At 41.1% G+C, this 16,802-nt stretch overlaps 1 protein-coding gene across 5 annotated transcripts in view; it reads left to right on the top strand.

The window, feature by feature from the left end:
* Positions 1 to 16,802, top strand: part of Qrich1 (glutamine rich 1) — a 48,278-nt gene that overhangs the window by 27,053 nt on the left and 4,423 nt on the right. For all 5 annotated transcript variants that reach the window (XM_021662965.2, XM_021662983.2, XM_060385255.1 and 2 more), the window contains 3 exons: positions 614 to 791; positions 1,462 to 1,616; positions 3,408 to 3,522. In XM_021662965.2, coding sequence (XP_021518640.1) covers positions 614 to 791; positions 1,462 to 1,616; positions 3,408 to 3,522 — 448 coding nt within the window. The remainder of the gene's footprint in view (positions 1 to 613; positions 792 to 1,461; positions 1,617 to 3,407; positions 3,523 to 16,802) is intronic.

Here is a 16,802-nt window from a genome sequence, read left to right as displayed (position 1 = left end):
TCCAATCCTGACATCCTGAATTCAGTTCCTCAGAACCGTAGAGTGGAAGGAGAACTGACTCCCACAAGTCCTTTTCTGACCTCCATAGGCACACCAGTGGCGTATACCCACATATATACATGTACATGCTCATATAGTTTATTTATCTTTGTTTTATGTATGTTGGTGTTTTGATTGCATGTATATTTGTTTGAGGGTGTTAGATTCCCTGGAACAGGAGTTACAGACAGTTGTGAGCTGCCATGCAGGTGCTGGAATTTGAACCCCAGTCCTCTGGAAGAGCAGCCAGTACTCTTAACCACTGGGCCATCTCTCCAGCCCTGCTCATATATTGTTTAAAAATGTAATAAAAATATCAAATGAAAACTGGTCTAATCAGAGCTAAGAACCACTGCATAGGTGTAGTTAGATTGCTGCCTTTGCTGTCCTTGCAGCCAGATCAACTCTCCCAAGCATGAAAACAGGACAGTGAGAAGAGTTGTTTTTTTTTTTTTTGTTGCTGTTGTTTTTGTGTTTTCTAGTTGAATCGGTAGTTATGTTTCATTTTCTGATATTTTTACTAAAGGTCCTAATGAAAAACAATACTGACATTCTGATGGGTTCTTTCTCCTAGGCACAAACTGTTCAGGTTGCTGAAGTTGAGCCACAGTCACAACCACAGCCTTCACCAGAACTTTTGCTTCCAAATTCTTTGAAGCCAGAAGAAGGGCTTGAAGTATGGAAAAACTGGGCTCAGACCAAGAATGCTGAACTAGAGAAGGATGCTCAAAACAGATTGGCCCCCATTGGGAGTGAGTGTTTGGGAGGGGGCATGGGATGTGTCTAAAATATAAAAAATAGAAAAACAGGCAGTAGCATTCCTGGTTCTGAGGACTAGAGAATATACTTAGAAGTATATTTTGTGTCATGATGAATAGTATACAGTCTTTACCCTGTGAAATGAGCAGGATTTATGGGATTTGTCCACAGATAATTTAGATCTGTGGGTTTCTAGACTCAACAAGACACCAAAGAAGAATGGCTTCTTGGAAATGCCAGTTCGTTATGTTTAAAACCTGTCTTGCAGAGCTGGAGAGATGTTAAGAGCACTGTCTGTTCTTCCAAAGGACCTGGGTTCAATTCCCAGCACCCACATGGCAGCTTACAACTGTTTATAACTCGACCCCCTTACACATGCAGACAAAATACCTGTCTTGGTTTGGGCTCCTATTACAGTGTGGCTTTTGTATTTTTCTGCTTTAGTTCTTGGCCTCTAAGGAAAGGAAATCTATTGGTGTGATAGCATAAAAGCGTATGTTACTGCATTAATAGAGCAGCTCTGATCACAGACATATGTGGCCTTTCTAGTCAGAACCCTGACGGGCAGTATCCTTTCTGAGCTCTTTTTTCAACAAAGTGAACCACCGCTTAAGAAGTTGATATTGCCAGGGCTCCCAATCACCCTTAGGACTTGTGTTGTAGGGCGCCAGTTGCTACGATTCCAAGAAGATCTGATCTCCTCTGCTGTGGCCGAGTTGAATTATGGCCTCTGTTTAATGACACGGGAAGCTCGGAATGGAGAAGGCGAACCATACGACCCAGATGTACTCTACTACATTTTCTTGTGTATACAAAAGGTAGGAAATAGGTTTTCACATGAACATGTTTGAACTTTGTTGGCACTGAATGATTTCACATTAGTCCAGTTCTCAGAAATGATAAGAAATGAACAAAGAGCTGGTAGAATGCCTTTAATTCCAGCATTGGGAGGCAGAGACAAGCTGATATTTGAGTTCCTGCTGGCCAAGCTACATAGATCCTGCCTTTTTGTTTGTTTTGACACAGTTTCTCTGTGTAGCCCTAGTTGTCTTGGAACTCCCTCTGTAGACCAGACTGGCCTCCAACTCAGAAGTCTACCTTCCTCTGCCTCCCACATGCTGAGATTGCAGTCATGTGCCACCACTGCCCACCTTTTTTTGTTTGTTTGTTTTTTTAAACAAAGGCCTATATATTTACTATAGAAAAGAATATGTATAAGTAAAAATATATAATTCTACCACCTAGAAAATCATGAGTTAAAATATTTAATGAAGGCCAGCCCATGAAAGGGCTTGCTGTCCAAGCCTGGTGACTTGAATTTGATCCACTAAACTGATAGTTAAAAGTATTTAATAATTAATTTTTTGTTAATTACAGAGCATTTATTTAATATATTTTGTTAAAGTAGGTATATAGTTTTCATGAAGTTAGTCAAATCTAGTGTTCTAGTGTAGCTTTTATTGTATCTTACATTAATGCAAAATCTATGTTTAAAGGAATATGGGTAAAGTTGTTTACAAATCTCCTTAGTTTTTCAGTTTTAAAAGATAAAGGGAGTTTAGAGGATCACAGGTAGATTCTTCACATTTCAAGGCTCTGGAGTAGTATTCCACAGTGAGATGGTTAGAAGGCTTGCTTGTTTGTTGAAACTTACTCTGTTGCCTGGTTCTGAGAAAAGTCAGCCTCCTAGTTTATTTAGTTTTCCTTCTGATACTAACCCAGAATTATCTGAATTATTCATAGAAGGCAGTTGTAGTATAGTAATCTCAATTTACAAAAAAATGTTAAGACATGCATGTGCTGAGGCTGGAAAGATGGTTCAGCAGCTTAGAGTACTTACTGCTCTTACAGAGGATCTGTGTTCAGTTCCTAGCACTCGCATGGTGGCTCACAACCATCGCTAACTTCTGTTCAAGGAGCTCTAATGCTTTCTTCTGACATCCCAGGGCACTAGGCATGCATGTGGAAACCCTCATATTTAAATCTAAGCAAAATTAAAGCTGAACATGGTACTACCTGCCTTTAGTCCCAGCACAAGGGGGTAGGGGGAAAGCAGAGGCAGATAGATCTCTGAATTTAAGCGCAGTATGTTATACTTGGTGAGTTTCCAGACCAGCCAAGTTACATAGTGAGACTCTTATCTCAAAAAACTGAACAAAATTTTTAAAAATGCATGTGTTTCCATAATACTCTTAATGAGTACATGATCCCAGCTTATTTGTTTTTTTTTTCCCCCTAGACAGGGTTTTTTTGTGTAGCTCTGGCTGTCCTGGAACTCTCTCTGTAGACCATGCCAGCCTTGAACTCAGAGATCCATTTGCTTCTGCCTCCAACCCCCCCCCCCATGAGTTTTGCTACAATACCTGGATTATGTGTAATAGTATTCACAAAAGATCCCTCATTGACTCAGCTCTCAGTAGTCTCATGTGTTGGAGGTGTGCTGTGGAAATGACACAAACTGGACAAGTCTGACCTAATACCTTTTTTTTTTTTTTTTGTTAGAGAGAATGGAAAGGGTAAAGCAGTGGTAGTAGTGAAAAAATGTTTTGATTTTCCAAAGGTTTTACTCCTGAGACTACCAATAACATTTGTTAATGATTTTCTTTTAGTATCTTTTTGAAAATGGAAGAGTCGATGACATCTTTTCTGATCTTTACTATGTTCGCTTCACTGAATGGTTACATGAAGTTCTGAAGGATGTACAGCCACGGGTCACTCCACTTGGTAAGAGCTTCCCTAGTCTTCCAATTGTTTTCTTTTCCACTTGGGCTTTTGTGTGTGTGTGTGTGTGTGTGTGTGTGTGTGTGTGTGTGTGTGCACAGTGCATTTTTTATTTTGCCTGCATGTATATCTGTCTTTGGGAGGGTGCTGGATCCCTTGAAACTGGAGTTAACAGAGACTAGTGAGCTGCCATGTGGCCAGTGCTCTTAACCACTGAGCCATCTCTCCAGCCCTCCACTTGGGCTTTAAGAAGGTGGGTAGCTAAACAGGGTGTGGTGTACGCACCAGCACTCAGGAGGCAGAATCAGGGGGATCTCAGGAGTTACAGACCAGCTAAGTCTACACGGAAAGATCTTGTAACAGAAACAACTACCAAAAAAACCCAACAAAAAACAAAAATCTGCGCAGCATCTGTGGTTGACACAATTAGAGGGGGAGGAGTATGATAGAGGCGGCAGTGTGAGTCTTTGCTCCTTTCTCTGATAAGAGGAACACTGTTCACCACAGACCCTCGCTGACCCTTGCTGACCTCAGTGTGTCAAGTGACAGACACTCGGGGCTGAAGAACTGGTAGTGGTACAGTTACTAACTTTTCTTCTTGTCCAAATGTATTAATTAAAATAAGAATCATGGCCAGGAATAATAGAATGTACCTGTCTTCAGAACTGGTAGAGAGCCTAAAATAAAATACGAAGATTGCTTGAGTCAAAAGTTTAAGACCTTTGTGGGCAAAATTTTAGTACCATATTATAGTAAAAATTAGTGAATGAAACTTAGAATCATCGTTATCTACTATCAAAACATTTCAAAACATCATTACCTCCTATCAAAAGTACTGAAAGATGACTCAGTGGGTAAGAGCACTTGTTTTTTTCAGAAGACCCAGTTTCTATTCCTGGCACCCACATAGTAGTTCACAACCATCAAGCTCTAGGGGAGCCAATGTCTTCTGGCCTTGGAACTAAAATTACAAATGGTTGTCAACCATGTGGATACTGTAAACCACTGAGCCATCTTTCTTTTTTTTTTTTTTTTTAAGATTTATTTATTTTATGTAGATTAGTACTCTTATCTGCGTGTACACCTGCACACCAGAAGAGGGCATCACATCCCTGTGTAGATGGATTGGAGTCAGCATGTAGGTGCTGGGAATTGAACTCAGGACTTCTGAAAGAGCAGACAGTGATCTTAACCTCTGAGCCATCTCTTTAGCCCCTAATTTTTTTATTTTTATTTTTCCAGATAGGCATGTTAGGACATGCCTTTAATCGCAGTGATTGGGAGGCAGAGGCAGGCTGATTTCATTGAGTTACAAGTCAGTTGTGCCTACATCAGAATACCCTGTCTATTTATTTGTTTGTTTGTTATACATTTTTCTGTCTGCAGGCCAGAAGAGGGTACCAGATCTCATAGATGGCTATGAGCCATCATGTGGTTGCTGGGAATTGAACTCAGGATCTTTGGAAGAATAGTCAGTGCTCTTAAATTTCTGAGCCATCTCTCCTGCCCTGTCTTTTTTTTTAAAAAGAGTACTATTTTATGCCAAGAACATCAGATCTTGTTCACCTTCCTACATCAGTCCTTCCCTACCCCTCTGAATGGTTTGATTCCCGCACTTGGGGATGACAGGGTGAGAAGAGTTTGAGGCCAGCCACCTGGTCTACAGAGTGAGGTTAAGTATTGCCAGGACTGCAGAGAAACTCTTTCTCACAAAACTAACAAACAAGCCTTGTTTTTTAAACTGGCATAATGATTCTCGACATTCAGGAAGCTGAGGTAGGATACTTTTGAATTCAAAGCCAGCTTAAGCTATGTGTCAAGACCCTGATTCAAACAAACAAAAAAAAAAATTATACAGCATTGCATCTGTAGAATATAGTTATGGGTTTATCCTAAACCAGCATCCTGGATAATATTTATGTCAAAAGAATATAAGTTCTTAGGCTAGAAAGAGATGGCTCAGCAGTTAAGAGCACTGTCTGTTCTTCCAGGGGTCCTGAATTCAATTCCCAACAATCACACGGTGGCTCACAACCATCTATAATGTAATCTGATGTCCTCTTCTGACATGCAGATAGAACACTCATACACATAAAATAAGTATATCTGCAACAAGGGGAAAAAATACAAATTCTCAGGGCTGGAGAGATGGCTCAGGGGTTAAGATGGCTCAGGGGTTAAGCAACATGGTGGCTCATAACCATCTTTAATGAGATCCAGTGCCCTCTTCTGGTATGCAGGTGTACATGCAGGCAGAACACTATAAATAAATAATCTTTTTTTTTTTTTTTTAAGAATACAAGTTTTTGGTGGAATATCTTAGCTAATTATTGTTTTAAGTAGACTTTTTCTCTTGGTAGTTTTAGTGGTTCAGGAAAACTGAGGAGGAATTACAGAGAATTCCTATATTAAAGCTGGATATGCTGATGCATGCTTGTAATCTCAGCCCTTGGTGGATAAAGACAAGGATGATCTGGAGTTTTAAGTGCAGTTTTTAGTACTGAAACCCTGTGTGCATGGAGAGAGATTCCCATTGTCTAATGTTTATATTTTACATCAGCTCTCATCTATTTCTTAGTGTCCATAATAATGTATCCATCCATAGTGATGGTATCGGTACAGAATGCTTATGTGTATGTGGCATGTGTATGCAGGTACCTGCAGAGACCGGAAGAGTTTGAGTCTTCTGAAAGTGCAAATTGTATTCTAACCACTGAGTTATCCCTCTATCCGCCCAAATGTTTATTCTAAAAATCTATTTCCCATTTATTCATTCCTCATTTTCCCAAAGCCTTTGGCAACCATTGGTGGTTTTCTAATCTCCATAGATTTGGAATAGTTGCTGCTGCTTCATTGATTGATTGAATGAATGAATGACTGGTTGGTGGTGTCTCATTGTGTAGTGAGTCCTGGCTAGCCTGGAATTTACAGAGATCTGCCCACCTTTGCTTCCAAAGTGCTAGGATTAAGGGCATGTGTCCCCATGAAACACACATATCCACTTGTCTTTGACTCCAAAGACAAAAAAAAGTGTGTCATCCTGCCCCAATTGGAATTACTTTATTATTCATTCTTTTGCGATTGATTTTTCATTTAGCAATGTGCATTTAAAACTTATGTGTGTTTTTATAGTCTTTTTGTTTGTTTGAGGCAGGGTTTTATATATCCCAGATTGGCCTAAAAATACATAGCTCAGGGTGACTGAGTTACTGATCCTTCTGCCTTCATCTTCCAAGCTGTGGGTTTACAGGTGTGTTGCCATCTCTACTATAGATGGTGCTGGAAATCGAACCCTTTGTGCATGCCAGACAAGCACTCTACAAACTAGAGCTACCACCCTGGTCTGTTTGTTTTTACTTTTTAATTTCTTACTTTTTTTTTTATGTGTGTAGGGGTTTGGCCTGCATGTATGTCTTGTGCACCGTGTGTGCATGTTTAGTGACCACAGAGACCAGAAGAGGACATCATTCCCTAGAACTGGAGTTACAGCTATTGTGAGCCACCATATTGCTTCTGGAAATAGAACCTAGGTCCTCTGGAAGAGCAGCCATTTCTCTTAACTGCTGAGCCGTCTTTCCAACCTCTTTAAGACAAGGTCTCATGTGGCCCACACTGGTCTCAAATTTATTATGTAGCCTAACTTTTTGGTTGTTGTTTTGGATTTTGGTTTTTTTGTGTGTGTGTTTTGTTTTGAGATTGGGTCTCACTACATATCCCCGCCTGTCCGGTAGCTCACTAAGTAGCCAGGCTGTCCAGAAACTCACAGAATTGCCTTGCTTTGTCTCCCGAATGTGGGGATTAAGGACATGTGCCACCACTGTTGGCTAAAACTTTGACTTTTGATTTCTCCCAAGTGCTGGTTTCACAAGTGTTCATCACCATACCAGGTTCTTTTGTTTCTTTGTTTGTTTTTAAGATTTTTACTTATTTATTTCGTTTTTTTAGGTTCATTTCTTTTATGTAGGTGAGTGCTCTATCTTCATGTATGCCTGCATACCAGAAGAGGGCATCAGATTCCTCTCTAGATGGTTGTGAGCCACCATGTGGTTGCTGGCAGTGGAACCTCAGGACCTCTAGAAGAACAGACAGTGCTCTTAACCACTGAGCCATCTCTACAGCCTGGAGATTTATATTTATTTTAAATTATGTGTACAGGTATATGCATCTGAGTGCAGGTGACCACCAGCATATGCAGGAGCTGAAGTTACATGCAGCTATAAACTGCTAGATGTGAGTGCTAGGAATTGAACTCGGGTTCTCTGGAAGAGCAGTGTGTGCTTTTTAACTACTGAGCTATCTCTCCAGCTCCTTCTCATTCTATTTTAGTACTTAATAAGTCTCCATTTATGAAGATTACATTTTGTTTACACAAGTTTTAAAAGATACTAACTAGTAAGTGCTCTTCACCACTGAGACATCTTTCCATCCTGTCAAGGTTTTTTGTTTGTTTTATTGTTGGTTGATTGGTTTTTGAGATAGGGTTTCACTGTGTAGCTGTGGCTGTCTTGGAACTTCCTCATAGACCAGGCTGGCCAAAAACTCAAAGGTTCATTTGCCTCTGCCAAGTGCTGGCTCATGTCATGTTTTGTGTGTGTTTGTGTATGTACAGATAACTTCAGTGGAACACACAAGAGATTCCAGAAATAAGAGCTATCCAAATATGGTAAATTTAACTTTGACAGAGGAGAAATTCAAGTTACAGAGAAAAAGATAGCCATTTCAATAAGTGATTTTAGAACTAGGCGCTCATGTTCAGAAAAGTTATTTTAAACTCAGTCCTTAAATTTCCACAAAATTAACTGAAAATGAATCATATACTTAAATATTAAAAAGGTCTATAAACTGATACCTTCTGCTGGACTTCTTTTTTTCTTTTTTAAAATGATTTTATTTTATGTGCATTGGCAGTTTTGGGTTTTGTTTGTTTTTCTGCACATATGTTTGTGTGAGGGTGTCAGAGCTCCTGGAACTGGAGTTACAGAGTTGTAAGCTGCCATGTGGGTGCTGGGAATCAAACCAGCGTCCTGTGAAAGAATTGCCAGTGCTGTTAACTGCTGAGCAATCTCACCAGCCCCTCTACTGGACTTCTCAAGCACAAGATACTCGTGTAGTACACACACATACATGCAGGCAAAATACCCTTACACTTTAAATAATGAAATCTTTGAAAAAAAAAAAGAAAGAAAACTGGGGAGATGGCTCAGTGGGCGGACTGCTTGGTTCACAAATATATAGACCTGAGTTCACATTTCCAGCACTTATAGGAAAAAGCTGAGTGTGGGCTGTAATCCCATCATTGGGAAACATGCAAGCTACCCATCAGTATAGCTGAATTGCTGTGTTTCAGGTTCAGAAAGAGACGCTGTTTCAAAATATAGTGTAGAAAGCAGTTAAGACACTGATTTCAACTTGAGCCTCTACACATGAGTGTACAGGCACTCATACACATTAACAAGACAAAATCAGGTTAACCTTTGATTTGGTGGTGACTTATTAAGATACAGTACCAGAACTCAATAGGGAGAAAAGCTAGTAACAAGAACTTAATCAAAATTTACAAGTTGTGGGGCCTAGAGAGATGTTTCAGCAGTGAAGAGCACTGGCTGCTCTTTCAAAGGATCTGGGTTCAATTCCCAGAACACACATGGCAGCTCACAACTGCTAACTCTTAAGCTCTGACACCCTCACACAGACACACTTGCAGGTAAAACACCAATACACATAAAATAAAAATAAATTTTAAAATACATATTAAATTTTCAAGTTAGTCAGCTGCAGTGGCAACTATAATCCCAGCACCCAGGGAGGCAGAGGCAGTCAGATCTCTGTGAGTTCCAAGCCAGCCTACAAAGCAAGTCCAGGACAGCCAAGGCTACACAGAGAAACTCTGTCTCAACAAAACAAATTACAAGTTGTGGTGGTCAGTTGTTGAGAGTACTTGCTGTCCATTTTGTTTTTCTTTTTTGGGTGGTGTTTTTTGTTTGTTTTTAGATTTTAGATTTTTTGAAACAAAGTTTCTCTGTGTATCTCTGGCTGTCCTGGAATTTGCTGTATAGACTAACCTGGCCTTGAACTCACAGAGAGTCCCCTGCCTCTGCCTCCTGAGTGCTGAGATTAAAGGCCTGTGCCACCCATAGCTGCACTTGCTATTCTTACAGAGGACCTAGGATCAGTTCCCAGCACTCACATGGTGGCTCACAGCTGGCTGTGTAAGTCCACTTCTAGGAGACTCAATAAATGCCCTCTTCTGGGTTCTATAGCTATCAAGCATGCATGTGGTATACAGATATACATGCAAATAATAGTTTAAAGGGAAAAAAGGTTATAGATAATAAGTGTATGTTAAAAATGAAAAAAAAAATCTGTTGTTCTATTTTATCAGTAAAGACTCAGAAGCCAGATGCTGGGGTGAAAACTTACTAGTTCAAAGAGACAGAGAAAACACCCAGCTGACCTTCCTACTCAGCTCACGTGCAAAAGGGAAAAGCCCAAAACCCTTTCTTCGCGCTGTCTTAAATACCCTTCAGTTCAAAGTCCCTTCTTTCTGTTTAATCCGAATCAGCTGTTCACTTGCTCCACCTCTTGACCTGGGCTAACTATTCTGTTTTCAGAAAGCCTTTGGGTTAAAGGTAGTGTGTGTTAGGGCTGAATCACACCATAACCACCTGTTTACCATAAACAGAGAGTTCTTAGATTAAAGGTGTGTTTTAGGGGTTCTTCGGAGGGGCCATGGTGAAGTGTGCAGGCTTGGGAATGAGGGGGTGGGCATGCGTGGTCTTTCTGGTACGCTGTCCTGTCTGTAGTGTATTCACGGAAAACTTGTAGGAAAGGAAATTCTACGAATTCTATGTGTGTACCGGAAATACCCAGAAGACAAGCAGCTGTCCTTGTATAGCTACCAGCCCTGTGCAGTCCTGACGAGCATCTACAGTAGCCAGTCACCCCAATCACCAGCAAGCCTCCCTTGCCACTTCATTCATTGACCAGTTGTATGAGCACTGGGTTGGGCAGCCACCGCTTTTTTTTTTTTTTTTTTAAGGAGTGAAACTATTTAAAATGAACTGTTGGAAAAGTCTTCAGCCAGGCAAATTCTCACAGCCCAGCAGAATTCCTGAGTGTGCTACAGCCTGGGCTATGGATCGCATGTGGCTGGAGGAGGCGGTAGGGAAGTATAAGGCAAGAGTTCTGCCAAGGACTGGCTTAGATGAAGGAGCGGCTGCCAGCCCTGCGACCGTAGTACCCAACGATGGAGTGAAGCACTCCCAGTGCGCTTGGCGCCTCGGTGGCTACACAAGGAATGGGCGTCTTGACCTCACCCACATTGAGAAAACAGGCTAAAGAGTAGAAGCATTCTAGAGTAGCTCCTGTCCCTGGTGAGCTGCTGGCCGACTGTCCGTAGATCATAGCACTACAATTTGCCCTGAATAGCCCCAGACAGCTGTGGACCCGGTAGCTCTGCTGTAGTGCTCGCTTCTCACAGCTCCTGGCCATCCCTTATCTGCAAAGCAGCTCTGTTACATAACAGCCCTTCAGGAAGGTGTCCCGCCTGCTTCCCCGAAGCTAAGGTCTGTTCTGTGTCCACTGTGACTTTCAACCCTTGTCTCCCCGGCTTGACAAATGTTGCTGATTTAGCTTTGAAACCTCAGCCTTAGGCACCAAGCTAATACAAAAATCTACTCTTGTTCTTTGGAGTCTAGTCTGTTTCCTTCTCTGATATGGCATACTTTATCATTTGTACTCTGATTTAACAAAAAAAAAAAAAAAAAAAAAATAGGGTGTGTGTAGGGCTGAGCCACACCAAACAAGAAATAGGTTTTTACAGTTCACAATTTTGGGGTTCATGATGGGATCAAATATTCTGCAACAGCTGTATGTCTTGCCTATAGACTTGGCACTACTGTGGAGTTTTAAGACAGGAGAAACACTTGAATCCAAGAGTTTTGGACCAGGATGGGCAATGTATAAATAAAGCTTGCAATTAAAAAATAATTTAACTTATTTTTGCAAAAGAAGATCTTAACAGGATGAAACAAAACATGGTGGTGCCTATAATGCTGAGTATTTTGCAGGTAGAGACAGGGGTGACAACTTTAAGACCAGCCTGGACGAAGTAACTCAGTAGGGGAGTATTTGCCTACATGTACTTGGCCATATGTTCAATGCCTCCCCCAAAAAAATCAAAAAGTATTTCATGCAGATACCAGAGAAATGGTTTAATAGTTAAATAAGTGCCTACTGCTTGTGCATGGCATTTGAAACCTCACCTATATGTACATGCAGACAAACACCCATACACATAAAGTAAATCTTTGGTGGGTGTGTGTGTGAGAGAAAGAGAGGAGGAGTGTATATATCAAAGACTGTAAGGGTGATCTTTTTCAGGGTGTGGAGATGGCACAGTTGGTAGATCACTCACCTTGGAAGTACAAGGATGGGACTTTTATACTCCAGAACCCACTTTAAAGTGCCAGGGCATGGTAATGTGTGCTTGAAACCTTTGCAGGGAAGACAAAGATAAGAGGATTCCTTTCTACCTAATCTTGATAAGGTAATTGGAGGTGTCTAGGCCATTGAGAGATCCATTGAGAGATAAACAACATTCCCAAGGATGACACCAGAGATTGTCTTCTTCATACCACAAACACTTGTACATAAGTATCCAAACACACATCATGGACACTTACATACATACTTTTTGTAAAAGCTGTCATGGTAACACTCAGGAGAAAGGCAAGTGTATCTCTTGAGTTCAAGGCCACCTGTAAAAGGAACTTGTATTCGCCTGTTTTAATTGTTACTGTAATGGAGGGTTATTGCCTTCATCCGCTAACTCTAGGTCTAGTCCTGGAAGCTTCTAGCCTCCATACACTCTCCAAGAACTAGAATATTTTCAGCCTCTGAGACTTAATGTGTAGTAAGCTCACCCTTTTCTTTTTTTCTGAGCTCTGGGCAGGCAAGTTCAACTCAGCTGTCTGGCTGAAACTCCTCTCCCAGCTAATTTAATTCAATCTGGCTTTTTTCTTGGCCTCTGAATTGATCTGCTTGGGCTCAGACTAATTTCAGCAATGTGTTCTAATCTTCTGGCTCCTTCTCATTCTCTGACTCGTCTGTCTTCACTTGTATCTAGTTTTTTCTCTCATTTAACCTCTCTTTGTAAAATTCTCCTGGTCAAAGTCGGTCATGGTGGCACCTGTAATCCCAGTGCTTGAGAGGTGGACCTCTGTGAATTCGAGGCCAGCTTGGTCTAAAAAGTGAGTCCAGGACAGTCAAACAAAAAAACCCTGTCCTGGTCAGACTGCCTCTCTCATTCTCTGTGTTGTTCCATTAAGTGGCTTCCCTTTCCTCTCTGTTCTGGTGTGAGATTAGGCATATCCTATTCTGTCAACTCTTTCTCTTAATCACTTTTTCTGCCACTCAATTAAATATCACTTTTCAGGCATGGCTGCTTCCTTCCACAAACTGATTTTACCGTCCTTGCTAGAGATTAAACATGCGTACCACCACACCTGGACCTAAACTTTTCTTTGCCTGAAACTTGCTGTATACCAGGCTGGCCTTGAACTCAGATCTGCTTGTCTCCTGTCTCCTGGATTAAAGGCATGTTTGTATTCCAGCCAGATCACACAGACCTAGGTCTTTGAATGTGATCTCTTACCAGAGCAGCCATGTTTTGAACTGAAATTCTTCTACAGCTAGCCTGGACTCTGTAGCCAGTAGCCAGTTCCAGGACAGCCGAGGCTACAGAGTGAGACCCTGTCTCAAACACATTAAGAGAGAGAGAGATTCTAAACATGTATTTGTAAGGGAATTAATTGACTGGTTTTCTTGTGTGGGTGGGGTGCTAGGGATCTGACTTCATGCATACTAAGTAAATGATTTCCTGTGGAGCTAGCCCATTCCCTACAACGTTTTTGTTGTTTTATTTGCTGTTTGTTTGCTTTTGTTTTGTTTTTGGGACAGGATTTTTTCTGTACAGCCCTGGATGTCCTGAAACTCTCTCTGTAGACCAGGCTGGAATTAAAGGTTTGTGCCATCAACCACCAGCCAAGACAAAAGTCTTAGCAATAGGAGTGCTTTATTGTGTAAGCCTGGTGACCTTTAACCCTCGGAACACTTATAATGATGGAAAGAAGAGCTGACTCAAGGGTTACCCTCTGACCTCCATACATATGACATGGAACATGTGTCCACACCTGCACACACACACACAGTAATAAAGAATTGAAGAGATGGTTCAGTAGTTTTAGGAGTACTTTATGTTCTTCTGAAGGACTGGAAGTTGGTTTCCCAGACCTACACTGCATAGCTCACAACCAGCTACAGGGTGTTTCTGCCTCTTTGGGCACCTGTTTGTGCAAACACACATACATAATAGTATTTTCAATGATTTATTTGGTTGGTTGTTTTGTTTGTTTTTATTTTTTTTGAGACAAGGTTTCTCTGTGTAACAACCCTGACTGTCGTGGACCAGCCTTGTGGACCTGGCTGGCCTAGAACTCAGAGATCCTCCTGTCTCTGCCTGGGATTAGAGGTCTGCACCACAATAGACGCTTGTGTGTTTGTTTATTTGTTTGTTTTTTATTGAGGCGGGGTGGCACTGTGTATCTTTTGCTGGCCTGGAACTTACTATATGTGATTCAAACTGTCTTTGAACTCAAGAGATTTTAATACTTCTACCTCCTGGGTTCTAGGACTGTTACTAGTTTTTAAGTTGTATGTATTTCTTTGTGGGTATATGCATGCAAATGTAAGTTATAGAGGCCAGTAGAGGGTGTGGTCAGATCCCTGGAGTCATAGACTCCTGTGAGGCAGTCAGCATGGATGTTGAGAATCAAGTTCAGGTTCCCTGGAAGAGCAGTAATTATAGTATGTGCTTTTAACCACTGAGCCAGCCCAAATAAATGAATCTTTTTTAACAAAGTGCAGAAGATTACAAGTATAATATGTGCCACTAAGATGTTTCTAGAATGAATAAAATTCAAAACAGCACAGCACCAAGTGCTTTCCAGATGAGGAGCAGTGAGAACTACCATTTATCGTTGGTAGAAATGGGGAAGGGACTGACGTTACGGTTGTGAGCTTCACCTTTAAAGGCTGAGCCATCCCTTCAACCTAGCACTATCATTTGGAGGACAACAAATAATATATTCCTACATTTTTTTTGGGGGGGGGTGTCTAGTAGAAGCGGGCTTTCTCTGTTTAGTCTTAGCTGTCCTGGAATTTATTATTCTGTAGGCCAGGCTGGCCTCAAGCAGAACTCAGAGATCCCCCTGTCTCCTCTGGGATTAAGGGCGAGCACCACCACCACTGGCTTTATTCTTAAATTCTTCTATAACTTGTTTTTATTTTACTGAAACAACTTAGAAATTTAAGTCCATGTAAAATACCTGAATTTTAATCCTGGAGTTACCATTTGTTAAAATGTGTGTTGTTTCAAGTTATTTTATTATTAGTGTTTTTTTGTTGTATATACATGCACACGTGACCTAGTGTAGGAGAAGGCAGGACAAGCTGCAGGAGTGGGTCTCCTGCCACTGCATCTTAGAGATGGGACTTGGCAGGCTGGTGAGGCAAGTGGTTTTACCCTGCTGAGTCACTGTTTTGGTCCTTCTTAAACTTGTTTAAAAAAAAAAAACAAAAAACCCTACTGTTTAGGATCAGTGGAATGGCTCATGGCTCAGTGGGTAAAGGCATTTGCCTCCAAACCTGAAGACCTGAGTTTGATTTCTGGGACCCTGGTAGAAGGACATAGGTGTGTCCTGACCTTAACATGCTTACACATGTACATTTTGGTTTTTTAGACAAGGTCTATAGCAGACTTGTAACTCACAGAGGTCTGCCTCTTCTCCTATTCCCTGACTCCAAAGCCCTCCCAAGACAGGGTTTCTCCGTGTAGGCTTGGCTGTCCTGGACTCACTTTGTAGACCAGGCTGGCCTCAACTCACAGAGATTCGTTTGCCTCTGCCGCCCAGAGTGCTAGGATTACAGGCGTGTGCCACCACTCCTGACTTAGATCTGGCTCTTCAGTGCTGGGATTCTCCCAGCATACAATGCACTTTTGCTTTCATACACCAGGAACAACGAAATGTTTTTTAAAATTACCTGAGTTAGACCTGGAGATGACTCAGCACTCAAGAGTACTGGCTGCTCTTACAAAGGATCTGAGTTTGTTTCTCTAGTGCCCACAACCATTTTTAACTCTAGCTCTTCCAGACCTAACGCACCTTGCAGGCACCAGGCACGTGTGTACATACATAAGTATATGCATGCATACACACAAAACAACATGCCTTCATGCAAAAACACATAAAAGAAGTAAATAATGAAAATTAAAGTATTAGGCTTCTGTTTTATTTTATGTATCAGTATGTTCTCGGTACATAGGTTATAGTATACTAGTTGTTAAAAATGGAGTTTTGGAGAATAAGAAAGGACAAATAAGTAAATTCGGTGCTATTAAAAAGTACAGCCCATATCTGGACTTTAGATTACAGGCATGAATCACTGCATCAAGCTCACACATTTCTCCTCTTTCCCTCTTGTTTGTATGTGTGAGTGAATGTATTTGCCAGCACATTTTGTAGCACCTATGTGCCGGCCAAATGACAACTTGGGAAAATCTTTTCTTTTCTTACACCATTCCACCATATCAGCATTATGTTGATCTATCTGAATTAGTGAAAATAAAGTTTACTCACTGAAGTTTATTTTGTTCTTTAGCCCATAGTTTTAATTTTTCTCTGCTTGTTTGTGTTAGTAATTTGTGAAACGAATTAGCCATTGAAATTGGGTGTGCAGTTCTACCAGTTACATCCCTTAAGCTTAGTTTATTATTTTCTCTGTCCATCCTTGATTTTTTTTTTTTTCTAGTCATTATGGCACTTGAATTAAAAGAATAAGTCAGGTTTGTTTTTGTGTTAATTTCCATCTGTAAAGGACTTGAGCACATGAAGGTGCCATAGTGGTCCAATCAAATTGTGTGTTCCTAGTTGTTCAGGTTCTTGGCCTGTTGAGTCCTGTAGCTCTAGGTTTGCTTGGGTATGAGATTAATGCCTGCTATTTTGGAGGAAGCTTGTAATTTAACTATCAGCCTTCCCTTTGGTTCATGAAATTGCTTTGCTTTCCAGAGATAGTTGATGTGTAAGGTGTATGTGTTCCAGGTCTCTATGCCCTAGGTACCCTGAAATATGGTCTAAGGGCTGGAGATTTGATTCTAGGCTTGCGAGCACTTGTTGCCCTCCCCTATCAGTGGACTGGGAAAGGGGCATGGGAGGAGATGAGGG

Source organism: Meriones unguiculatus, chromosome 6, assembly GCF_030254825.1.
Source record: "Meriones unguiculatus strain TT.TT164.6M chromosome 6, Bangor_MerUng_6.1, whole genome shotgun sequence".
NCBI lineage: Eukaryota > Metazoa > Chordata > Mammalia > Rodentia > Muridae > Meriones > Meriones unguiculatus.
Note: the sequence above shows the minus strand (reverse complement) of the source record. Positions and strands in the feature narration are given on the sequence as shown.